The sequence below is a fragment of the Syngnathus typhle genome, linkage group LG4 (genome assembly GCF_033458585.1).
Source record: "Syngnathus typhle isolate RoL2023-S1 ecotype Sweden linkage group LG4, RoL_Styp_1.0, whole genome shotgun sequence".
Classification (NCBI taxonomy): Eukaryota; Metazoa; Chordata; class Actinopteri; order Syngnathiformes; family Syngnathidae; genus Syngnathus; species Syngnathus typhle.
In genome coordinates, this window is record NC_083741.1 from 1,885,412 (window position 1) to 1,912,268 (window position 26,857).

The 26,857-nt window shown below is 47.6% G+C and overlaps 1 protein-coding gene across 1 annotated transcript; it reads right to left on the reverse strand.

The window, feature by feature from the left end:
• Window positions 1-510: 510 nt before the first annotated feature.
• Window positions 511-26,838, reverse strand: LOC133152270 (uncharacterized). Its single transcript, XM_061275735.1, has 2 exons — window positions 26,747-26,838; window positions 511-3,036 (listed from the first exon to the last, which is right to left on the reverse strand). Exon 2 carries the CDS (start codon window positions 2,809-2,811, stop codon window positions 1,516-1,518), a length of 1,296 nt encoding a protein of 431 aa, XP_061131719.1. The 5' UTR covers window positions 2,812-3,036; window positions 26,747-26,838; the 3' UTR covers window positions 511-1,515.
• Window positions 26,839-26,857: the final 19 nt, after the last annotated feature.

The window sequence follows — 26,857 nt, forward strand, 5'->3', positions numbered from 1 at the left end:
TTCATCTGGCGAATGTCCGCTCCCTGGCGAACAAGATGGACGAACTGCTACTCCTCACTTCAAGGAACACGGACTTCAGCAGATCCGCCGCGCTGTGCTTTGTGGAAACGTGGCTCAGCGAACGAACCCCCCACCATGCCTTGGAGCTAGCGGGGTTTCGGCTAACTCGTGCAGATCGCAGCGCGGAGCTCTCCGGAAAATCAAAGGGAGGTGGTCTCTGTTTCTACATTAATGAACGTTGGTGTACTGATGTCACGGTGTTGAAAGAGTTTTGCAGCCCTCTCCTAGTAACACTTTTCATAAACTGCCGGCCGTTCTATTCACCGCGGGAGTTCTCCTCGATCGTCATGGCGGCTGTTTACATTCCACCACACGCACGTGCAAGTGAAGCCACGCAGATGCTGGCTGACCAGGTAACAGACATGGAGAAACTTCTACCAAATTCACTGTTAGAGTGGTGCTCACTCTAACTTATTTTGCAAGAACCACACGGAGACAAGTTAGTCGTTTTGGGCACCTGCAGGCGGAGAGTTCACTCGTTGCTGTGCTTACAGCGATGGTCGAATGAAGTCTGACTCTCGCTTTCCACAAGAGCATCTTTATTAAGAGAAAAAGGGTGGGGGTGACAGTGGACTGAATAAACAAGTTAAAGCTATTGACCTCTAGATTAGCAGAGCAGGGGATGTTTTACGACATTGTGTAGGATGGGACAAGCTAGGTTATTTATTACCGGTTACATCTTAACACAAGCATAAAACTAATCTACCTAGGTTATTTATTACCGGTTACATACATTCCAACATAATCATAGATCAAGATAGTTTCGAAACCCCTGACATATCCCTCCTGTTTTATCATATGATTATGTGAACCCGATCAATCAAACACAAGGAAGAAAATATAAAGAAGAATAGCAAAAATAATAAAAACAATAATAAAAAAAGATCAATAAAAAAACTGAGATGACAGCGGACGTGTAGGGTGAAACACGACAAAAACAACAACCAATGATAGCAACAACTTCCAGTGAAGATGAGGTTTTTCCTCAATACTCCAGGTCAAACTTATTGTGTGATCTAAAAACCTGCTGGCCGATGTTAATATGCAGGAAAAGTCTCACACGGTCCCTCTGCCTTAGGCGACCAGAATGCTATCAATAAAAAATAAAAAGAAAGACACAGAAACAGTACATCATTGTATCCATCACTTGCGAAGCATTTTCGATGGTCAAATCATCAAGTTTCTGTGAAACATGCACAGTATAACAGCACCTACGCAATCCGCGTTTCATCATGGTCATCACATCCGTCACGACTAAGAAGTTGTATATGTACGTGTGCTACGGTAGAAGAGACAACCCTCGTCACAGTAGACTTCAAACATGGGATAACACAGGTCGTAAACAAGCACAACAACACCAGCACAACAAGCACAGGAGACACTAGTTTCAACAGCAGTTGCCACCAGTTGCCACAGAATAGCCATGAAAAGAAACCCCACTGTTGTGGAACTTTGTCATTTGACATGGCCTGCTGTAAGTTCTTCAGTGAAGCCATGGCGTCGTAGATGTGTGTCATTTTCTCCCGGAATGTATGTGCAACAGGAAGTCCCAATGATGTGGCACACACCACCTTGTGCTGCCGTCAACAAGTCCAGAACCATCCTGTTTTGCAAGACCATGAGCCTAATAGCCTGAATCTCTCTATTTTGTCCATCGTTGACTTGTAGTGAGAGATTCCCAAAGGATTGAAAATGATAGTTCAGTGTCTCGATGAAGAGTGAATGTTTCCCAATTCCGACACAGGGAAAAAGCGCATGAACAACTTTGTCTCCAACGGACCATACTTTATGGTCGTCTGGAACATTCGCACCCCAGATAGGGTCATGAGGGTCAAAGGTTGCAACCGCCCTGCGTTGACGTCCAGAAGAGTTGTGTGCTGTCGTCAGCTGTCGATGTCGTAATCTGTAGGTGTGGTCTGTCACCCACACTGGTGCACACACTCCTGTCCAGTTGGCGGGCAGCATCGGATAAACCTTGTGACCACAAGGCCACCAGCCATTCTGTATGAAGTATGTTCCGTTCGATGGTGCAGACATGTTAGTCGGAGAGCCCTCCCCAACTGAAATGGCTCTCCTATCCTGACACTCAGCGGCGATGTCCATAGCTCCCATCCAGTTTCCTCCTGGAGAGCAGTCACTGTCAATGCATTTGTGGGTCTTACTTCCTTGGATGTAACACGTATAGTTCACTCCAGGTCGCCGCTCTGTGTAGGCCACCTGCGGTAATGTTCGTCCTTTAACAGTCACATTGAGATTTGTCCAGAAAAGCTGATCACAGGTGCCTTCCACAAGTCCAGGGCGGAAAGGGTTGTCATCACTCACTTTGACAGCAGGGTGTTGATATCCAACTCCTCCCATGGATGCCATACATTTTGCTTCAGTGACATTCTCTGCTCTGGCCTCCAAGTGAACTTGCGTGGAGGAAGGGGGGAGTTTCGAACACACATAACATCCCTCCTGTGTCCGGGCTCTCACAGTGAACTTAACGTACCGGTACCACATGTTGGTTTCGTATGGGTTTTTGGGGTCCCATGACCAGTCCTCAAAGTTCTCATCGTGTGAACATCGTTTTCCACGGTCAACAATGTCACTTGGTCTCTTCAAATGAGTCCATAGACCATAGCACGCTCCAACCACAACGCAGCAGAGGATCCATCTGCCATATGGAGCCCCGTTGCTACTATGATGGCAGAGACACCGGGACATCCCCTCGCCTAGCGGAGTGGGGATCGTTGTTTTCTTCACCAACATTGAGACGTCCCACCCTAAACGATAGGACCCCTTTGAAGTCAGCCTTCCCCACCACTCCGAATTAGGGGTCCAGCACTCTCTGCAACTTGCAGTGGCTGAGGTGAATCCAGCTGGTGGGGGTAGTCAGCAAGACTTGAAATGGTCCCTCCCACCGTGGGCTGACCCAGTTCTTTCTTTTAACGACCTTTTAACAACCCAGTCTCCTGGATTGATGGGGTTGTCGACCTGTGAGGAGGAAAGATCAGGCGACAGTAAATTTGCATTTGACACATCTTTCAGTTTGAGCGTCCTTATCATATAGTCTGCCAAGGACTGTTCTTCATCTGCTTTTTGCAAATCTGCAGGGAACACAGGTAGTCTATATGGTTTCCCATGGATGATTTCAAAAGGTGTTAGCCCTTCTGAAGTGGGAGTAATTCTCATATAGAGCTTCACTAAGTCTAGGCACTCTGGCCAAGATCTGCCTGTTGTTTCCATGCATTTTTTCAACCTGCTTTTGATAGTGGAGTTTGCTCGTTCAACCAGGCCAGCGCTCGCAGGATGCCAAGCGCAGTGGTTTTTTAATGTTATCCCAAGGTGTACAGCCATGTTCTGTACAACCTGGTTCACAAAGTGTGGACCATTGTCACTGTAAAGGGTTTGGGGGATGCCATGAGTTGGTATGATGGCTTTGCAAATGGCTTTTGCCACTGTTAAGGCATCTGCTCGTTTAGATGGAACTATTCCCACCCATTTGGAAAATGCATCAATCATCACTAAGCAGTATTTGTGAGGTCCACTTTGTGTGAGCTCAATAAAATCCATGTGCATGATTTGAAATGGGTAAGACGGTTTTGGAAATGAGCCTCTCTTAGGTCTCATATTTCCTTGTGGATTATGTTTCACACAAACAGAACATGCTTTTTAAAAAAAATTTAAGTAAGCATCTAAACCAAAGGTAGTGAATTGTTGATGTATGATAGACTTCATCCCTCCTGTCGACACATGGCAAGGCCCATGTGTCGCAATCGCTGCTGCCTTAAAAAGTGATTTTGGTAAAACAGATTTGTCATTGATGCGGTGGATATCAAAGTCAAAGTCAAAGTCAGCTTTATTGTCAATCTCTCCACATGTCACAACACACAAAGAGACCGAAATTACGTTTTTCTCTATCCCACGGTGACGAGACACATAACACGATAGACATACAAGTACGCGACACAATATAAAAACAAGAAGGCAAAAATTCAAACAATCAATAGTAAGAGTGATAAATAAATAATAAATAAACAGATAACACAATAAATAAGAGGAGCAAAACGGAGCCAGCAAGCATAGCGCAAAAGTAAAAAACATCATAAACAAAAAGGCACAAACAATAAATAATAAGAGTAATAATAAATAATAAATAAACAGATAACACAATAAATAAGAGCCAGTGTGCATACAGACAGTACAGACAGTAAAAGTACAGGACGCTACGCAGAACGGGGGAGCGAGTTCAGGATCCTAACAGCCTGGAGTATGAAGCTGTTTGAGAGTCTGGTGGTGCGGGAGCGCAGGCTTCTGTACCTCTTCCCAGAGGGCAGAAGCTCGAACAAAGAGTGAGCGGGGTGACTCACATCACTCACAATCGTGGTCGCCTTGCGGGTGAGATGGGAGGTGTAAATGTCCTTCAAGGAGGGGAGCGAAGCACCAGCAATCTTACCAGCCGTGTTCACTATGCGCTGCAGGGCCTTCAAGTTGTAGTCAGTGCAGCCGCCACCCCAAACAGCAATACAGCTGGAGAGGACGCTCTCAATGGTGCCACGGTAAAATGCAGTCATGACGGCCGGAGGAGCGCTCGCTCGCCTGAGTTTCCGCAGGAAGTACAGGCGGCGCTGGGCTTTCTTTGCCAGTGCTGCGGTCTTGGTGGACCAGGATAGATCCTCACTGATGTGCACCCCCAGGAACTTGGCGCTACTCACTCTCTCCACCACAGCACCGTCGATGGTCAGCGGCAGGTGTTGGGTGTGACCCTTCCGGAAGTCCACAACAATCTCCTTGGTCTTGTCGACGTTCAGCAGGAGGTTGTTGTCCCTGCACCACGTGGTCAGAAGGTCAACCTCCAGCCTGTATTGAGTCTCGTCTCCCTTGGTGATGAGACCCACCAGAGTCGTGTCGTCAGCAAACTTCACTATACGGTTGTCGCTGTAGGTTGCAGTGCAGTCATGCGTCAGGAGGGTGAAGAGCAGCGGACTGAGCACGCAGTCTTGGGGGGCCCCCGTGCTCAGCGTGATGCTGGCGGAGATTTTGTCGCCAACACGTACTACCTGTGGCCTCTGACAGAGGAAGTCCAGTAGCCAGTTGCAGAGGTAGGTACTGAGGCCCAGCGCGTCAAGTTTGCTGATGAGGCGTTGTGGCACAATGGTGTTGAAGGCAGAACTGAAGTCCACAAACAGCAATCTCACATACGAGTCCCTCCTCTCCAGGTGGGTGAGGGCCGAGTGGAGGGCAGAGCAGATGGCATCCTCAGAAGACCGCTTGGCTCGGTACGCAAACTGGAAGGGGTCAATGGTGGGGGGGAGAACGGATCGGATGTGCTCCATGACAAGCCGCTCAAAGCACTTCATGTTGATGGGCGTAAGTGCCACGGGGCGGTAGTCATTGAAGCAGGACGGAGCGGGTTTCTTCGGCACAGGTACGATGGTGGCAGCTTTGAAACACGACGGGACGATGGCCTGCTGCAGGGAAGTGTTAAAGATGTCCGTGAAGACATCCGTCAGCTCACCAGCGCAGTCCTTCAGCGCCCGACCCGGGATGTTGTCAGGGCCCGCCGCCTTACGGATGTTGATGGCGGCAAGCACCCTCCTCACGCTGTCGGCGGAGAGGCACAGGGGCAGCTCGTGTGAAGGGGGAGTGGCCTTCAGCGGGCAAGTGTTGTTCTGAGCGTCGAAGCGAGCAAAGAAGCGGTTGAGGTCATTGCGCAGACGGACGTCGCCTTCACAGCTCTGCGGCGCGGGCTTGTAATCCGTGATGGTCTGAATGCCCCGCCAAAGGCTCCGTGCGTCCCTGCTGTCCTTGAAGTGGGCGGTAATTTTGCACGAGAATGCCCTCTTTGCTTCTTTGATGCCCCGGGACAGGTCGGCCCTCGCAGTCCTCAAGCCAGCCTCATCCCCTGCTCTAAAGGCTTTGTCCCTGGCCCTCAGCAGCCTGAAGACAGCCCCTGTCAGCCATGGCTTCCGGTTAGCCCGAGTGACGATGGATTCTGAGAGAGTCACATCATCAATGCACTTCCTGATGTAGGACGAAACAGAGTCAGTATACTCCTCAATGTCTGTCCGATCGTCGCAAGTGGCAGCCCTCCTAAACATGTCCCAGTCAGTAGAGCCAAAGCAGTCACGCAGTGCACCAGAGGCACCCTCAGGCCACACCCGTACCTGCTTGCGAACCGGCCTGGACGCTCTCACCATTTGTCTGTATGCGGGCAAAAGCATAACAGTGATATTATCTGTATCCATTATTGCACCTTTTGTCGTCCACATTTGTTTTTCCACCATTGGAGCATTGCCCTGCATATCTGTCAGCATTGTCTTATCTATGAGTTGCGTGTCCTCTGAATCTATTAAAAACAATTCATGGCCATGTTTCCCTGCTGCTGCTTCTTTAGCAATTTTGTCTGCTAATCTGTTTCCATTTGAGACTTCATCTGTGCCAGTGGTGTGAGCAGCACATTTACACACAGCTAGTTTAGCAGGTAAATGAATGGCCTGCAACAAGTCTTTTAACAAGGAGGCATGGGTAACCGGCTTACCGGTCGATGTTGTCATCCCTCTGCGCTCCCATTGTTTCGCAAAATAGAAAATAGTAGAAAACGCATACTGACTGTCTGTGTATACAGTGACTTCCTTATCTTCCGCTAATTGACAAGCTCTTGTTAGCGCAATTAGCTCAGCAGCCTGCGCTGACCTGTTTGTATGGAAGCTTCTCTGCTTCAACAATCTGGTTTGGCAATTTCACAGTTGCATAACCACTTTTATTGTTTCCTTTAGGATCCTTTGAACATGATCCATCCACAAACCACTTTTCCCCTTTGTCAAGTGGCGTGTCATGTAAATCTTCTCTGGGCAGCTGTAGATGTTCTGTGGCATCCAAACAGTTATGTGGGGTACCATCCCCTGGCAACGGGATCAACGTTGCTGGGTTAAGGACTGTGCACCTCTTTATCACAATGTGTGGTTGTGACAGAAGTGTAGCAGTGTAAGACGGGTGTCTGGCTGGCGACAAAAGGTTCATTTTACTTTGCAGTAGCAACACGTCTACAGCATGTGGAACTAGCAGCTCCATTTTGTGAAAGAGCACCACATCTGCAGCCTGTCTCACTGCAAGCGCTGCCGCGCACACTGCTTGGACACAGTCTGGCAAAGATTGAAGGTAAACGCAAACCAAAACTGTGAGTCTGGGTGAATTGGCACTGAGAAAAACGCATCGCTAAGATCAATTACTGTGAAAAACTTCTGGTTAGGTTTCAAAGTGTTCAGAAGAGTGTGTGGGTCAGGCACATTAGGTGCTCTTTGTCTGCACTGCATCATTCACTGCTCGTAAATCTTGTATCATTCGCCAATCAATTTTATTGGCCTTTTGGACTGGAAAAATAGGAGTGTTGCAAGGAGAATCCGAGCACTTCCTAATGATTCCTCCTGTCAAAAGATCATTTATAACAGGGGCAATCCCGTTTATTGCCTCCTGTTTTAAAGGATATTGCTTAACTCTTGGACGCCACTCTAATCTTGGTTTGATCTGTACTGGTGGAATGGACGTTAAAAGTCCTACATCAGATGGGCCCTTTGTCCACAGTTTGTCGGGAAGCCCAGCCAATCCCCCCTCCTTCTTTTCATTCAAACAAATGTTAACTAGTCAGGGACGCGCACAAGCACCTGCCCTACCAACAGCTAGTTCACACACTGTTTGCTTCCACATGTCACAACTGGTACTGTAGCTCCACCCATCACCTTTGTCCTCATAATCAGTGACAGATCCAGCAAATTTAATTCGGCAACCCACATCTGCCCATGTTATACTGTGAGGTTTGAACAATGAAATGTGGGGTACAGCCGACAACTTGTATTTGTCTTTCTGAGGAGCGGGCAGGAGCACAGCAGCAGCTGCAAATGACCCGCGATCTGTGTACAGAGCAGTGATTGTTAAAGTTACTTCTGTGACACTGAGAAAACTTTCAATATAGTCATCATGTGGATCAGTGAGGATATTCATGGTGACATGTAATTGATTACAAGTCATTTCTGATTCAGGTCGGGACAATTGTTTTCGAGCTTCACTCAGCAATCTGCTTGGTAGCTTGGGATTCCGTTCGGAAGTGATGTCATAGGAGCAGGAAATCTGTTCACCTGCTTGTGCAGCATATGAGTCTACATCTCTCACTCTACATGCTCGCATGCCATCCTTTACTGGAATTATTGCAATTCCCAACCGAGTCATCAGATCTCGTCCCAGCAGGTTTATGGGACATTTTGGGGATAGAAAAATCAAGACTGAAGCTATGACTCCTGTTTCATCATCTCTCACTACAACTGGATTGGAGATACTCTCCTTGTGTACCTGCCCATCAGCAGATTTTACCCAAATTGTATTTTGGGAGGCCTTCAGATTAGGGACTTTAGTTTTTATTACGGTTTTACAAGCTCCGGTATCACACAAAAACTCTACTTCACTTCTTCCAATATTTAAGGTAACATATGGTTTTTCTTTTAATGCACTCAGAATGTCCCATGCTGTATGGACATCTACTATTTCTTCCTCTGTAGGAGCACAAGAGGTCATAGGGGGGCAATCTAGTCATGCTGAGAATTTGGCTTTTCCTCTCCCCCTTCCTCCACCCCTTGATTGGTTTTGTTTTTTTCTAAAACACTCTTTTGACCAGTGTCCACGTTTCCCACAGTTCCAACAGTTGTCAGAATATTGTGGGGGTTTTGAATTGTATGGTGGCCTTCGACCTTGTTGGCCTCTACCTCCTCTGCCCCTCTGGGACCCTTCCAAGAAGACTGTTGTATCTTCATCTAGGTCATTAACGTCTAGATGAAATACATCAGAACTTTTGCCTTTTTTATCACTTTTTCAGCATGTCTGGCCCATTGCATAGTTGTTGTCACACTTGCAATATCTACTTCCACCAAATGTTTCCTCACCCAGTTGCCTATTTCAGGGCGGAAATTAGTAAGGAGCGCTTTTTTAAGCTGTTGCTTAAAAGCACTCTCAGCTGCATCATTGAATGGGATGCCACCATGCACCCCGAATTCTTTTTCAAATCTCAAGCGAAAATCATCAGTATCTTCCCCAGGCTTCTGTTTTATTCCTGCCAAATGACCATAATTCGCTCGTCTTTGAAATATTGTTCACACTCTTTGCACAAGATCATTCCATTGTGCTGCATACTCCCCTCCCAATTGATTTCCCTCAACGGGATAGGGAAAAGGCCCTTGATTATTTCTACCTGTGTAATTTCCTCTAACCTTTGCCCAGTCTTTTCCCAAGGAAGACATTGCAGCTTCTCCTGCCTCATGTCCATTTAGTCTATAGGAATGTATGATTCCAGCCATGTCTTCTGCCCATTTTTCTGGGTCTTCAGCAACAGGGGTAACCCCTTCAACTGCTTTCCTTGCCTCTTCCAAAGTCCATGGCCGAAAAACATATGTATGTGGAGGTTGGCCTTCCCCTACAATAGGGTTTGGCACTTGGATCATTGGGCACACATCAACATTGTCTAAATTTTGGGAAAGTCTAGCAGCAGTGGTCAAACCTCTTGTTTGTACAGGGCTTCTAATCATTTGACCCTGACCTTTTATGCTGTTATATGGGGGAGGGCGCAGGTCTGTTAAGCTTGGATACAAGTTTTGCGCACAAGCGGACAGCCTCTCTTGCTCCTCTGCTTGCGCTGCATCCGGGACAGTGTGCCTGCACACCGTGGCCTCATTGTCTTCCGGCCTGACAAACATGGTCGCAGCCTCATCACTTTTCATCTTTCTATCTTTTGTCTTTTGGATTTGTTCTCTTCTCTCTTGTGAAGCATTCAACCATATTCTAGCACAAATCCATTCTCTCTCTTTTCTTTTCTTTTTCAGTCCTTCTGACTTCCTATTCACACTCTCCTCCAAAACATCAACCACTATCTTCCACACTTCAACTTTCAACTTCCCTTCTACTCCATACTTTTCTTCCACTTCGGCATGTATTGCATACAATTAACAAATTTACTCGCCATGTACTTCTCATCTCCGTCAAGAGCTAGGGATTTACCGTTTTTATTTCCCATCTTAGTTTGGTATTTTAGGTTTATACAATTTAAAAAAAAAAAATGTATTCTTTTTCTTTGAGGATCCTCAATGCAGGTTTAAATTGACCTTTCAACAATTACTAGCCTGTATCATTGCCGTGGATCAATGCTAGAACTGCTATTTAGTCAATTTATCCTACCAGTCACTTTCTCAACCACACAAATTTCTTATCCCTGCCTACGCAAAGTCCTCTTTTAAAAATAAAAGAGCTGCTTCATCCGGATGGGGGACTCTCCAACACCCCTTCCTCCCCTGGGAACTAAAGACAACCGTCCAGTTACCCAGCCCTGCCAACGCGAAGTTGTCCCCTTAGAACAGTGGTTGTCAAATGAGGGTACACGGAGGTACGTGAGATTTTACAAAAATATATAAAACAGTTTGCAAACCACTGCTCCAGAAGAGCCACTTCATCCGGAGGGGGACTCTACAACAGCCCTCCTTCCACAAGACTTATTATCTTCTGTCTTGCCTATTTTTATTCCTGTGCACTTTTACTTTTACGCGTTTCACAACAACACAATCCCACAACTTTAGGGCTTTAATTTACTTGTCCCCTTGATTCGCTGCACTGCCAGGTTCCGTCAATCCACCTCTGTCAGACGAAGGCAGACCTAAGCTGCTGGCCCAGCGAAGAATTTCCTTCCCAGGTCTTTCTTTACCAGGTCCGGCTAAATGGACGCTGGCCCGTCGACGGTATACAGCGTGTCGTGTATGAGGGATCCCGGGTTTCGGCACCAAAATGTTAGAGTGGTGCTCACTCTAACTTATTTTGCAAGAACCACACGGAGACAAGTTAGTCGTTTTGGGCACCTGCAGGCGGAGAGTTCACTCGTCGCTGTGCTTACAGCGATGGTCGAATGAAGTCTGACTCTTGCTTCCCACAAGAGCATCTTTATTAAGAGAAAAAGGGTGGGGTTGACAGTGGACTGAATAAACAAGTTAAAGCTGTTGACCTCTAGATTAGCAGAGCAGGGGATGTTTTACGACATTGTGTAGGATGGGACAAGCTAGGTTATTTATTACCGGTTACATACCAACACAAGCATAAAACTAATCTACCTAGGTTATTTATTACCGGTTACATACATTCCAACATAATCATAGATCAAGATAGTTTGGAAAACCCTGACATTCACTAATCATTGTTCTGGGTGATCTTAACAGGGCGAACCTCACACACGAACTCGCCAGATACAGACAGTGTCCCACCAGAGGGGCACAGACTCTGGACCACTGCTACACGTGATCAAGGATGCATACCACTCTGCGGCTCGTGGAGCTTTAGGACTCTTGGACCACTGTCTAGTTCATCTGATCCCAGCCTACAGGCAGAAACTAAAAACATCTAAGCCTGTGGTGAGGACTATGAGGAAGTGGACAGTGTAGTCAAGGCAGGACCTCCAAGCCTGCTTTGACTGCACCGATTGGGGAGTTTTCGAAGCTGCAACTTCAGACTTGCATGAACTCACTGACACTGTCACATCATACATCAGTTTTTGTGAGGATTTGTGTGTGCAGACTAAAACCTTCTGCACGTACAACAACGACAAAACTTGGTTTACACCGAACCTCAAGAGGCTGCGCAAAGTCAAGGAGGAGGCCTACAGGAGCGGCGACCGCGACCTGTTCAGGCAGACCAGAAACACACTGAACCGAGAGGTCAGGAAAGCCAGGAGGTGTTACGGGGAGAACCTGAAGAGACACCTCTGTGCCAATCCTGATCCCTCAACAGTGTGGAAAGGTCTGCAGAGCATCACGGGCTACAAGAAACAAACCCCTCGTCCTGTGGAGAGCCCAAGGCTTGCTAACCAGCTAAACAGGTTCTACTGCAGGTTTGATTGGTCCTCTCACACAACAGGACTTCCTGCAGCACAATCTACATACTCACCTCTCCCCACAACTGCTCTGTCCACACCTCTATCATCGTTGTCACCCACTCTCTCTCTTGCAGAGGCCGTGCCCGCACTCCAGACCCGCGAGGAGGAAGTGCGCCAGATGTTCCGGAGACAAAACACCAGGAAGGCACCGGGCCCAGACGGCGTGTCACCTTCCTGCTTGAAAGTCTGCGCTGAACAGCTGGCGCCCACCTTTGCACGGATCTTCAACCGTTCTCTGGAGCTGTGCGAGGTGCCCTCGTGCTTCAAGAACTCCACCATTGTTCCAGTGGCCAAGAAGCCCGCCATCACAGGTTTGAATGACTACAGACCTGTCGTACTGACATCTGTGGTCATGAAATCTTTCGAGAGGTTATTGCTTCTTCTTCTTTCGTGTAACGTCAGGTGTCAGATGTCCAACTCGGTGTCGCGTAGCCATGCCCGCATCTCTGGACCAAGTCGAAGAGGCTGGCTTCCGAGGGTGGTCCATATAAGGGGCAGATGTTGATTATATGGTCGGCGGTCTGCTCAGGGTCACCACACTCGCATGCCGCACTGTCAGGTTAGTGCTGAACCACCTGAAGGATGTCACGGGCCCCCTGCTTGACCCCCTCCAGTTTGCCTACCGGGCAAACAGGTCAGTGGATGATGCGGTCAACATGGGACTGCACCACATCCTGCACCACCTGGACACCCCAGGAACATACGGCAGGATCCTGTTCGTGGACTTCAGCTCGGCGTTCAACACAATCACTCCTGACATCCTCCAACAGAAGCTCATCCAGCTTGCGGTGCCTGCCTCCACCTGTCAGTGGATCACCAGCTTCCTGACCTACAGGAGACAGCGTGTGAGGCTGGGGGGCATCACATCTGACACCCGGACCACCAATACTAAAGCCCCTCAGGGGTGCGTCCTCTCCCCACTGCTCTTCTCTCTCTACACCAATGATTTCTCCTCAGGTGACTCTCCTGTGAAGCTCCTGAAGTATGCAGACGACACCACTCTCATCGGACTGATCCAGGACGGTGATGAGACTGCGTACAGACAGGAGGTGGAGCGGCTGGTCCACTGGTGCAGCGAAAACCACCTGGAGCTGAACCCGCTCAAGACCGTGGAGATGACAGTGGACTTCAGGCGAGACCCTTCACCACTTTTACCCCTCACTATCCGCAGTAATAATATTCTCTCCACAGACACCTTCAAGTTCCTGGAAACCACAATCTCTCGGGACCTGAAATGGACCCGCCACATAGACTCTGTCCGGAAGAAGGCCCAGCAGAGGCTGTACTTCCTGAGACAGCTCAAGAAGTTCAACCTGCCGCGAGAGCTTCTGAAGACCTTCTACACTGCCATCATCCAGTCTGTCCTCTGCACCTCCGTCACTGTCTGGTTTGGATCGGCCTTCAAACAAGACAAGCACAGACTGCAACAGACAATCAGGACTGCAGAAAAGATCATTGGAATCAACCTCCCATTTATCCAAGACTTGTACCTGTCCAGGACCAGGAAACGTGCAAGGAACATCTCTACAGACCCTTCTCACCCAGGTTGCACTCTGTTTGAACTACTACCCTCCGGACGGCATTATAGAGCTCGGTACGCCAAAACCAGCAGACACAGAGACAGCTTCTTCCCCCAGGCTGTTGCTCTGATGAACTCACACCACTCTTAGAGTCTCAGAGTCATTACTGTGCAATAACCTCCTGCTCTCCACACCTATATTTGAATTTGTCTACACTGTTTGTACTATGTGTCCTCTCTGCATCCATTGCAGCCTGGTCATCCTGGAAGAGGGACCTTCCTATCTGTGGTCTCTTCTCAAGGTCTCTCATTTCCCCTAGCTGGAGTTTTGAGTTTTTCCTTGCCCTTTTGGGAGTTTAAGATCAGGGGATGTTTGAGAATATTTGCCATTTTTCACATGTCCTGAGTGTTGTTAGTCACCTAAATGTTGAACAGAGGGTGTGATTTACCGAAGTCAAATTCCTTGTTTGGCACGCTCAAACATGGCGAATAAAATCTCTTGAATCCTCCATCCATCCATCTTCTTCCGCTTATCCGGGGTCGGGTCGCGGGGGCAGCAGCTTCAGGAGGGACTCCCAGACTTCCCTCTCCCCAGCCACTTCATCTAGCTCATCCCGGGGGATCCCAAGGCGCTCCCAGGCCAGCAGAGAGACATAGTCTCTCCAGCGCGTCCTGGGTCGTCCCCGGGGTCTCCTACCGGAGGGACATGCCCGGAACACCTCCCCAGGGAGGCGTCCAGGAGGCATCCTGATGAGATGCTCGAGCCACCTCATCTGGGTCCTCTCAACGTCTCTCCCGGATGACCGAACTTCTCACCCTATCTCTAAGGGAGAGCCCGGACATCCTGCGGAGAAAACTAATTTCTGGTACAGTGTCCGCATTACTGCCGACGCTGCACCGATCCGCCTGTCGATCTCGCGCTCCATCCTCCCCTCACTCGTGAACAAGACCCCAAGATACTTAAACTCCTCCACTTGGGGCAGGATCTCATCCCCAATCCGGAGAGGGCATTCCACCCTTTTCCGATCGAGGACCATGGACTCGGATTTGGAGGTGCTGACCCTCATCCCGACCGCTTCACACTCGGCTGCGAACCGCTCCAGTGAGAGCTGGAGATCACGCCCTGAAGAAGCCAACAGCACCACGTCGTCTGCAAAAAGCAGAGACGCGATGCTGAGGTCCCCAAACCGGACACCCTCAACGCCTCGGCTGCGCCTAGAAATTCTGTAATTAAAAATTATGAGCAGAATCGGTGACAAAGGGCAGCCTTGGCGGAGTCCAACCCTCACTGGGAATGAATTCGACTTACTGCTGGAAATGCGGAACAAACTCTGGCATCGGTGACACAGGGACCGAACCGCTCTTATCAGTTGGCTTTGTACCCCGTACTCCCGAAGCACCCCCCACAGAACCTCCCGAGGGACACGGTCGAACGCCTTCTCCAAGTCCACAAAACACATGTGGACTGGTTGGGCGAACTCCCATGCACCCTCGAGGATCCTGCTGAGGGTGAAGAGCTGGTCCACTGTTCCACGGCCAGGACGAAAGCCACACTGCTCCTCCTGAATCCGAGGTTCGACCTCCCGACGGATCCTCCTCTCTAGCACCCCTGAATATACCTTACCAGGGAGTGTGAGGAGTGTAATTCCCCTGTAATGTGAACACACCATCCGGTCCCTCTTCTTAAAAAGGGGAACCACCACCGCCAATCCAGAGGCACTGTCCCGGATGTCCACGCAATGTTGTAGAGGCGTGTCAGCCCCAACATCAAGAGCCCTTAAGAACTCCGGGCGGATCTCATCCACCCATGGGGCCTTGCCACCAAGGAGTTTTTTAACTACCTCAGTGACTTCGACCCCAGAGATTGGAGAGTCCGCCTCAGAGTCCCCAGGCCCTGCTTCCACAATGGAAGGCGTGTAGGTGGAATTGAGGAGGTCTTCGAAGTATTCTCCCCACCGACACACGACGTCCCGAGTCGAGGTCAGCAGCACGCCAGCCCCACTGTAAACAGTGTTGACGTTGCACTGCTTCCCCCTCTTGAGACGCCGGATGGTGGACCAGAATTTCCTCGAAGCCGTCCGGAAGTCATTCTCCATGGCCTCGCCAAACTCCTCCCACGCCCGGGTTTTTGCCTCAGCAACCGCCAAAGCCGCGTTCCGCTTGGCCATCCGGTACCTGTCAGCTGCCTCCGGAGTCCCGCAGGCCAAAACGGCCCGATAGGACTCCTTCTTCAGCTTGACGGCATCCCTTACCGCCGGTGTCCACCAGCGGGTTCGGGGATTGCCGCCACGACAGGCACCAATGACCTTACGGCCACAGCTCTGGTCGGCCGCCTCAACAATGGAGGCGCGGAACAAGGTCCACTCGGACTCAATGTCCCCCGCCTCCCCCGGGACGTGGATAAAAGCTCTGCCGGAGGTGGGAGTTGAAGTTCTTCCTGAAAGTGGATTCCACCAGACGTTCCCAGCAGACCCTCACAGAGCGTTTGGGTCTGCCAGGTCGGACCGGCATCTTCCCCCACCATCGGAGCCAACGCACCACCAGGTGGTGATCAGTTGACAGCTCCGCCCCTCTCTTCGCCCGAGTGTCCAAAACATGCGGCCGCAAACCCGATGACACGACTACAAAGTCGATCATCGAACTGCGGCCTAGGGTGTCCTGTTGCCAAGTGCACACATGGACACCCTTAGGTTTGAACATGGTGATCATTATAGAAAATCTGTGTCAAGCACAGAAGTCCAATAATAGAACACCACTCGGGTTCAGATTGGGGGGCCCGTTCCTCCCAATCACGCCCTTCCAGGTCTCACTGTCATTGCCCACGTGAGCATTGAAGTCACCCAGTAGAACGATGGAGTCCCCAGAAGGAGCGCTCTCCAGCACTTCCTCCAGGGACCCCAAGAAGCGTGGGTACTCTGAGCTGCCGTTTGGTGCTTAGACACAAACAACAGTCAGGACCCGTCCCCCCACCCGAAGGCGGAGGGAGGCTACCCTCTCGTTCACCGGGGTGAACCCCAATGTGCAGGCGCCCAGCCGGGGGGCAATAAGTATACCCACACCTGCTCGACGCCTCTCACCATGGGCAACTCCAGAGTGGAAGAGAGTCCAGCCCCTCTCGAGAGGGCTTGTACCGGAACCCAAACTGTGCGTGGAGGCAAGTCCAACTATATCTAGTCTGAACTTTTCTGCCTCGCACACCAGCTCGGGCTCCTTTCCAGCCAGAGAGGTGACATTCCATGTCCCAAGAGCCAGCTTCTGCAGCCGGGAATCAGACCGCCAAGGTCCTTTCTGCCTTTCTTGCGTGTTGCTTGCGTAACTTGTTTTCGTTCTTGCAGGTTGTCGATTGCGTTTGTGGAAAGTTTGTGTTGAATTTACAAGAATATGTTAACCATTGCCCTTTTGGTTTTTATGATGAACTTGTTGATGACATGGTTTTCAGGACATGATCCGCGGGCGCCAGGATTCATTTTATTTTGATAATTGATGTCTGTTTTTGTGTGTACAAATGTCCGCTGTCATGTCAGCTATAAGCTCACTGACAGGAGTGTGATGATTTTTGTTTGTGTTGCCGAGTGTGTGGTGGACAGTCAAGTTTCAAGGACTTGGGGTGACGGTCCCGGGGGCCAGATGGGAGTTAGAAGTTCCGCTGGCCTGGCTACAATGAGTGTGGTGACGAGGGGGGACGCTTTGCAGGTTCCTTTTGATACGTAATGACACATTGGGTGAATGTGTCAAAGGGGGGAGTGGTAAAATAGAAATGGGTGAGTAGGTTTCAATTTGTAATTGTGATATACAAAGTTTTTTCCAAATTCCCTTGTTTTTTAAGTTTAACAGGACATGCCAGAATTCAACCAGCAGTGATGGAAGGAGCAGAAGAAGCATCTTGAAAGAAAGGGAGTTAACGGGAGACAACAACCTGGAATGGATGCGAAGCGTGGTAACAATTTAGTGACAATAAGGTTTAAGGTTTTTCAATGACAAAGCACGAAGGACAAATCATACAGTGATTAAGGAATGGACACAATACACAACGAAAGTTTGGAAGGTCATTGAATGTCGGAGGAAGACGGGGCCAGAAACAAGGAATGGGGAAATTTCTGAACGTGTGACTGCATTAAAGCTGCTATTACAGGGCAAATGTTTAATTATACATTTTAGGACGATTAGTTTGCATAACGAATAATGAAAGGATTTGAGTGGTTGTACCGTTTTGGAAAGATTACATGAGCGTTATTTCAGAATTATGACTGATTTGAACAGTGAGGTGGCTCGAACATAAGGTACGGATACATAAATGTACAGATCTAGGAAACTACAGTGTTGTGAGGGGTACCGGTTTAAGAATTCTACGCATCTTTAAACTGAAGAAGGAATTTGGGTGTGAAAAATAGTATTTGGACGGGGAAAAGCGCAGTTGAAGTGACATGACTGACGGGACTTCAGAAAGTTTGATTGAGACAGTGACATCGGCGGCAGGAAAGGCTACCAGGAACATGTAGAATTAACATTGTGACTGGGGGGGACCTAGCAACGCTGTCGGCACGACGAGAAATGAGGGGAATGATTAATAAGTCCTGGAGTGTTTGTTTGTTTGTTTGTTTGAGGGACCGCGTGGACCTCTGGAAAAGGGAGCCCTCGGGCGTTCTGATGAGATTTCGATGAGACGATTGACACAGCTTTTTCCGCGTTGCTCCATCATCGCCAAAGAATTATTTGAGGGAGCCGGTAACACTGGAGCTATTGGGTTGTGTTGCCCCACCAGCGGTGGCCGACGGGGCCGGAAGGACGTCCGGCCTGGGCTGCTGCCTTTGCCATTATGACTCCACATGTTTGCACTGGTAACGTCACTTGATACAGACAGTAGCTATAGCTTGTCGTAGGTCCCCTGGCTGCTGACCGGGGCCTTGCACGGGATTCAACGGCCATCATGAGCAACGGGAGGACGTTGAACAGACTGCCGGCCCGGGACAGTGCCGTCTAGTGCTACTCCTCACTGACGGCTCAGTGGACTGGATTTCACATCTGCATGCGCTTGTACATGCAAGGGGGGCAGCGCGACAGGGGTTTTAATTTTCTTGCATGCTTTGAGGATTCGTTTTTACCTCACTGTGTTACCTCGTTTTTTTTGGTCATGTTATTTACTTTGTTACGTGACCTCATTTGTTTACCCCGTGGCATGTTTACCATACGACATTGCATTTTGACCGATTTGTATTTGAGGGCTATGGTTCTGTTTGTTTTTGGGGCTTGTGCTACGCTTTGTCCAATGTGGTGAGTGCCGGAGCTCCTTTCAGGTGAGAGGCGTCTCTGGGGGTGTAGAATGGGCCTCCCTCTTTTTCCTCGTCATTAGATTGGCGAAGTTTTTTTCGACGGCGGTCAGGCAACTTTTTGGGGCTTCTAATGGGCCACAGCAAAATTTTCCTCTCCAAATTGATGCCGTTGTTGTTGTTACCAAAGGGGGGTGCGCGGACGGCGTCAATTAGTTAATGAGGGTCGGGGGATTCAATCTTGGTCAAATGTGGTTCCTGAGATGCCTCAGATTGCTGTCAGGGAGGAATTCAATATTAAATTAGGTTGAGCTTTCCTCGTTAATGTAACCTTAAGTACCATGTCTTGAGCATGATTTAGGATGAGACAAATAGGCCCAAATTGTAGACGAAAGGTTTTTGGATGTACCGATGTCATTTCTTGTCGGGTTGTTGCCGGGGCACTTGTTGTGCCCCGTCAGGGGGGAATGTTGTGAATTTTTATTCTGGTATCATGCAATGTATAGCTCACTAGTAAGCCTAAGTGTGACAGGGTCATGTTCGGGTCAGGTTCGTGTGGGATTGTTTGGGGCTTGGGCCAGGAATGTAGGCTCATTGGCACCAGACACATCTAGTTTCCATTAACAACTGCTAAGATATGCACCGTGTAGAGTTAGGGAGGCTGCCTGGGGGGTCATAGATCACCCAACAGCCCCGTCTGCGCGCACTCGAGTGAAGGGAAGTGCAGGGATATAAATTTTAGGGCGAGAGTAGACAAAGGGACTCAACATCTTGGCTAGGGCGCGAGACACTTCTCTCTGACATCGGTTGAATAAACTCTTTCCCAAATCAGCCGTGTGTGACTGAAGTTTTCCTTCCCCAAGCCAGCCATTTTTCACCGTTTGTTTGGAAGACCGGCTGACCATCAAAGAGAATTCGCCACATTATCAAACCATCTGTGTCACTCCAAATCAATAAATCCATCGATCATCCTTTGTCAACAATGGGTGTGAGCAGCTGACGCCGCTTGCACTTCAAAATATTCTACAGGCCCATATAACAATATATAAATTAGAAATCAAGTAACTATTATATAAGCAATAATATTATCAAACCATCTGTGCACTCTAGATCCTTAAATCCACGATCAAATTCCTCGTCCCTTGTCAACAACGCCGTGCGTGAGCCCTGACGTCAGCCTCGTCGTTATTCCACAGATCTAGTATATACTAACTGGTATATTGTAGCCTTAACAAAGTACAAGGAAAGACGTGGGTTTGGTAAACGGCTTTTTATTTAACAAAACAAACTTCCAGGCGTGTGGCGGCGTGGACTTCCAGCCACGGAAGTGGAAGAGAGATCCATAGAATAGGACCGGGCGTCCGTAAAAGCCATGACCGAGCCCCATCTATCGTACCCGGACAGCCACCCGGCCGAGCGCCGGCCCTCGACTTCCATCCATGAAGGTGAAAGAGAGCTCCCTAGAGTAGGACCGGGCGTGCGTAAAAGCCATGTCCGAGCCCTATCCACCGTCCCTGGACAGCCACCCGGCCGAGCGCCGGCCCCCGACTTCAATCCACGGTGGTGAAAGAGAGCTCCTTCGAGTAGGACCGGGCGTGGGTAAAAGACATAATAGTTTTTCTAACCTTCTGTGTCACTCCAAATCCTTAAATCCTTCAAACTCTTCATCCACCGTGTCACTTAGAAACAAAGCCGCTAATGATGCCGGTAGTACGTGGGGCCCTTCGTCATCTTCGTCATCCCGTGATCAATCTTTGTCCTTTATGTAAACAACCGCCGCGCTGCTGACGTCACTTGAAATTCAAATTACAGTAATCCCTTGCTACATCGCGGTTCGTTTATCGCGGTTTCAATTTTTTTGGGGGGGGGTGGACATTTTTTGAAAAAAAACATATATAAGTCGCTCCTTATTATAAGTCGCCCCCCCACCCAAACTATGAAAAAAATGCGACTTATAGTCCGAAAATTACGGTAACTTAATTATAAATAATATCTTATTTACAAAATAAATTGATAAATAAAGATTTGCTCATAAAAAATAATCAACTTTACCTCTTTTGGGATACAAAAAAAGAAACTTTTTTTTCTTAAAATTGAATTGTTGCATTGAACATTTGATTTTGATTTGACAAGCATTGAACAGGCGTTGAACAGTCTTGAAGCTTGAATGAGTCTTTTGCACTCGTACTACATTTTAGTGAGAAACATGGGCTTGTACCTCACTGAGGATCTTTGTCATCCTTGGTGGCAGGGAGGCAACTGCTGTGATCAAGTTCTTCTCCAGCCTCAGTCTGTTTATTTGCTTTGTTTTGATCACAGTCATTGCAGAGAAGGAGGTCTCACATAAATATGTGGAGGCAAAGGGCAGCAACTGCTCCAAAGCTTTCTTTCCCAGCTCAGGGTGCTCCTGCCTCACACACACCCCAAACTGTGTGAGAGTGGGTGCGCCAAACTTCATCTGGTCAGATGCCACTTCCATCATTTTTTCCTGGTGAGTGACAGGAAGCTTGCTTCTCATTGCCTCAGACAAGAGAAATGGGTTTCTCACCCAATTCAGCTATGCAGATTTCTCCTCCATGTCAGCAAAGTAGCAATGAAAGCCCTTTATCAAGTTAGCCAAATGTCCCACTATGACTAACTTCACTGGAGCTGTCTCCACATCTTCATTGGAGAGAAAAGCATCCACCTGAGGAAAGCAGGTGAAATTCTCCTGACAACATGCCCTTTTCCACAGCTCTGCTTTCTTCAGGAAACCACACACCTTGGCATACAGGTTCAGGATGCTGGTGTCTTTGCCCTGCAGAGACACATTCAGTTCGTTCAGTTTGCTCAATATATCTGCCAGATAGTAAAGCTTTGCAAGCCAGTCCATTCTTTCAAGCAAGGTGTAATGGGGAGATCCGTGCTCTGTCAGAAAGGTGTGCACTTCAGCTCGTAACTCCAACAGCCAGTTGAGTATCTTCCCTCGAGAGCCAGAGCACTTCTGTATGCAGGAGGAGTTGCGCGTGTTCAGCTCCCATGTTTTCACAGAGGCGGCAGAACAAACGTGCATTAAGTGGCCTTGACTTGATGAAGTTCATCACTTTGATGCTGTCATTCAAAACATCATGCAACACGGGGCTCATTTTCTTGGACGCTAACGCTTCCCTGTGAATCACACAGTGAGTCCACTTAATGTCGGGATTTTCCTTTTTAATCCGCGCGATGAGCCCTTTCGCACTGCCCGTCATTGATACAGTCGCATCTGTACACACGCTGCTGCAGGATTTCCAGCTGATACCATTTTCAAAGAAAAATGCGTTAACGACATTAAAAATGTTTTCTCCGGTTGTTCTCCCCCCCAGACTTTTGCAGAAAAGTATGTGTTCACAAATGTCGTCAGTCTCAATGTATCTCACAAAAGCAACAATCTGTGCATTCCCACTGACATCTGTGGATTCAGCCAGCTGGAGTGAAAAAGAGTCTCCAAGTTTTCCCACAACTTGTTCGACAATGTCTGCACCCATTTTGTCTATTCTGCGGCAAACGGTGTCATTAGAAAAAGGCCAAGTTTTTAATGTATCCGCAGATTTTTTTGTCTAGAATAGTTTCTGCCAATACAACAGCGGCGGGGAGCAGCAGCTCTTCATCAAAGTCAAAGTCTGCTTTATTGTCAGCAGGGTGAAGAGCAGCGGACTGAGCATGCAGCCTTGGGGGGCCCCTGTGCTCAGCTTGATGCTGGCGGAGATTTTGTCGCCAACACGTACCACCTGTGGCCTCTGACAGAGGAAGTCCAGTAGCCAGTTGCAGAGGTAGGTACTGAGGCCCAGCTTGTTGAGTTTGCAGATGAGACGCTGCGGCACAATGGTGTGGAAGGCAGAACTGAAGTCCACAAACAGCAATCTCACATATGAGTCCCTTCTCTCCAGGTGGGTGAGGGCCGAGTGGAGGGCAGAGCAGATGGCATCCTTAGAGGACCATTTGGCCCGGTTCATCTATGGGGAACGTTTTTTTGGCTTTAGCTACGAGCAAAGGAACCGCATAAGAAGTCTCCAGGGCTTTGGCCAATGTAGTGGAGGCTTTTAGCATTGTGTCTTGGGATGACTTGAAGTCAGAAAGTTTCCTCCTGAAGAACTCCGGTGGCTGACCAACATGGCATCCGTGTTTTGTGGTGAGATGCTGCTGGAGATGTGCCGGTGTTGTGCTCGATTTGGTTCCCCCGTGAGATTTTGTTCCCCTTGCCGCGGGAGCGCGCACGCCTTGTTTGGAAAGCGAAAAACCGATGCCGTACACTGCGGTATCTTGAAGAAAACAAACAACAACAAAAATACTATTTTGAAACACTACTATGGCTGCTGCTTATTCTGGCTGTGTTGCTTGTGACTAGGGGTGTAAATCGCGGGTTTTGTCACGATACGATATCATATCAATACAAAGAACCACAATACGATATTTGCCGATATCTTAAAGCCTGCTGTGATTCATTCATGATACATCACGATATAGTGCTCTACGATCGATAGAGAACAATATCCTGATTTATAACAATTCATACGCAAAATCAACAAGGTACTGCAAACTCTTTATTTAGGAAATTACAAAGTGCTTCCAAACGAATGACTTGAAGCCCAAAGGCGAGCGAATTTCCTCGTCTTCTTGGACACTAGCCATAGCATCAGGCCAGTAGCCGCGTAGTTGTCGGCTCCCCTTTCACGTGCCTGCTCTGCTCACAACACAACCCGCCGCGCACTGCTCCCGGAAAGAGGAAGCAAGCAACAATGAACTGGATTTCAAAATAAAGTCGCGTCTAATGTCCGAGGTCAAAAACGGGCAATATAGAGCGATCTTTACGTTTAGCATCAATGCCAACAAATCGTAGAGCGATTAATCGATGTGTATCAATGAATCGTTCTTTATTTCGTGGTCCCGTCTACTCTTGGAGGTATACGTGTCGCTCGCTAGTTTAATGTAATTTAGCGCTTCGTGCATGAATAAAATTACCATGAACAGACCCTCATCACACTCGAGAGGCTGTAGTGGGTTGACATAATTCACCCGGAACCTAAGTTCACGTTACATAGTTCCGGTGGGACAGTTTACACGTGTGGGAATTTCCTGTTTAGTTTAGTGTGTGTTAGGATCTCAAGGGGAAAGGAGTCTGGCCGTTGTCGAATGAGAATATCTATAAATGTCATTAAAACAACTGCCGTTGGCACCGTCGTTTGTCACTCCGCCTCCAACTCCAGTCCTTGCACACCGCAAGGCGAAGGATATCTAACGCTATTCCAATCGGAGGAAGGCTTCGATGGTTTCACTATTGCACAGGAGGAAGATGAAGACAATGAAGCTCTTTTTTTACATTTACTGGTATGTTTTTTAACAAGCCCTGTTGGTGCTGTACTACCATGTTGCTGCTGTGTTACCGCCGCGTCTCAGTGACTTTTACCGGGTATGTTTTTCTTAATCCAGCCCTATTAGTCTTGTGTTACGTCCGTGTTGCTGCGGTATTACTGCCGCGGCACGGGCAGTGTTTGGAAAATGTTAAGGTATGTTCTTAAAACTTTAAAACAGCTTTCTGGGTCCAGTCTTTCTTCGTTAATAACTTGCGTTGGAAAGAAATGTTAAGGTATGTTATTAAAACTTTAAAAAAGCTTTCTGTGTCCAGTCTTTCTTTGTTAATAACTCGCGTGCACACTTCCGTGTTGCTGCGGTACTACTGCTGCGTCACAGGCAATGTTTAGAAAGACATGTTAAAGTATGTTATTAAAACTTTAAAAAGGCTTTCTGTGAATGGTCTTTCTTTGTAAAAAACGCGTGTGCACGTGCGGCTTATAGTCCGGTGCGGCTTATATAAGAAAAAACCTAAAATATCCCCCAATTTTAGCTGGTGCGGCTTATAGTCCGGTGCGGCTAATAGTCCGGAATTTACGGTAATTTGGCCTAGGAATGAGGGAACCTGTTCAAAGTTGCCACACTACCTGAACAGACCCCCAAGAAGACAGAAAAAAAACCCAGTTGGAGTCCAGCACTCACCATTCTCAAAATAAGGGGGGGAACATATCCTCACGGGGCCGCCGTGAGGATGTGTTCCCCCCCTGTAATTTGGCCGAGGAATGAGGGAACCTGTTCAAGTTTGCCACACTACCTGAACAGACCCCCAGGAAGACAGAAAAAAAAACAGTTCGAGTCCAGCACTCACCATTCTCAAAATAAATAGTAAACATATCCTCACGGCTTGACATTTTATATAGAGTTCTTGTTACAATTTTTATCCCCCCTCCCCACCATCTGTCAGTTTGCTTGGGACAAAAGGAGCCTTCAGAACTGAAATTTCTTCTCAACTATTCATTCAAATCAATTCACTCAAATCATTCTCGTTATGAAAGATTTGATCACAAAACATGTGTGGCTTTTTCCTAAATGAACACCTTTGACATTGCTATAGTGTCAGCTTTTAATTATATTTCGCTGTCGTGTTAAAGCAAATTAATAAATGCAACAATATTATACAACAATATTGCTTTGAAAATACCTGAGTAATAAAATAAAATGGATGGATGGATGAATGATGATCACAATTAAGTATAAATTTCCTTTGTAACGCGAATGAGTTTAAAGACATAAAATGAGAATAATCCTTTATAAAAATCTAAATTGACTGACGCAAACGTGAGTTCTTCATGTTTTTATTGAAAACAACGTAGTGCTGACGCCGTACGACATCGGTTTTCGCTTTCCAAATAAGGTGTGCGCGCTCCCGCGGCAGGGGGAACAAAACCTCACGGGGGAACCAAATCAAGCACAACAGGGGAACCAAATCAAGCACAACACCGGACGTCATACGGAGGCAGTATCACTGCGCATGCGCACTATGGATCCGATGCGCAGAACGGATGCGCAAGACACGTCAGCTATATAAAGAGCGAGAGTTGTTTTCTTCCTATTAGTTTCAATTCACAGTTTAATTAGCAGTTTCAATCAGCAAATAACAAAATGCGTATTACAGGTAATATTTTATTTCACAACACTTTGCCTTGTTCCTTTCGTCTTTGCTGTTCACTTCAAACACGCTCCATACGACCGCAATGCTCTCGTATCAGACGCTTGCTCGATCACCTGCTCGTTTGCTGTCACAATGTACCCTACACAAATCCGAAACATTTGTTGCGGCTCCGAGTCACGACGAGGGGCAAGTTTTGGTTTCCAAGGGTGTTTTTATTCCTCTTCAACGTCTCTCCCATACAGAGCCGCCTTTTTCACGTCCGCACGCCTTTTTCACATGTCCGCACTGATCGCGGTGGTGCCTTTACGGGCAGTCGGAGAAATCAATGCCAACAAAAAAAATTACATCCAGCCTAGTTAAGACCATACCAAAGACTATAAAAATGGGACCCATTGCCTCCCTGCGTGTGTGACGATCATTGGGACTTAAAAAAAAAAAAAAAAAATTTTTTTTTTTTTTTAAAAATTGGGTGCGTATTATACATGGGTACAGGTTTTTGTCCAGCATCAACATGGCATTTTAGGGTGCGTATTATACATGGGGGCGCATTATACACGGAAAAAACAATATATATATATATATATATATATATATATATATATATATATATATATATATATATATATACACACTTTTAAATTATTTCTGTTTGTCCAATAAAGTTAGATGTTGCAAAAGCAAGTCACTCACATGATTTGTTAAACAATAACGAAACAGTCTCATGACTGTTATTTTGTTAAGATTTTTTCAATTTATTTGTTATATTCTAGCATTAAAATGCATTATTTATGCATTAAAGATAAAAGTTACCAATTCGACTATTTTTGTAAGCGTAAAATATCTCGGCAAAAATATCTCCCACAGAGATGAGACTGACTATCCACGGTCACTTAGAAAAACAACAATAACGCATTAATATAGCATCGTCAAAGAAAGCAACGCATTTTCAATATGGTAAGTCATGTTTTAAAATAACATACCCACGCGAGGACTGACAAATAGTTTCGGTGTTTTCCCCCTCTTATTTTCACACTTGAAATGCTGAGTGGTATGCCATTGTGCAGGCTGGCAGCATAGCGGAAGGATTTGCG

Coding starts and splice junctions, on each gene's coding strand:
- LOC133152270 (XM_061275735.1), bottom strand. CDS start 2,811: ATGTTGGTGAAGAAAACAACGATCCCCACTCCGCTAGGCGAGGGGATG.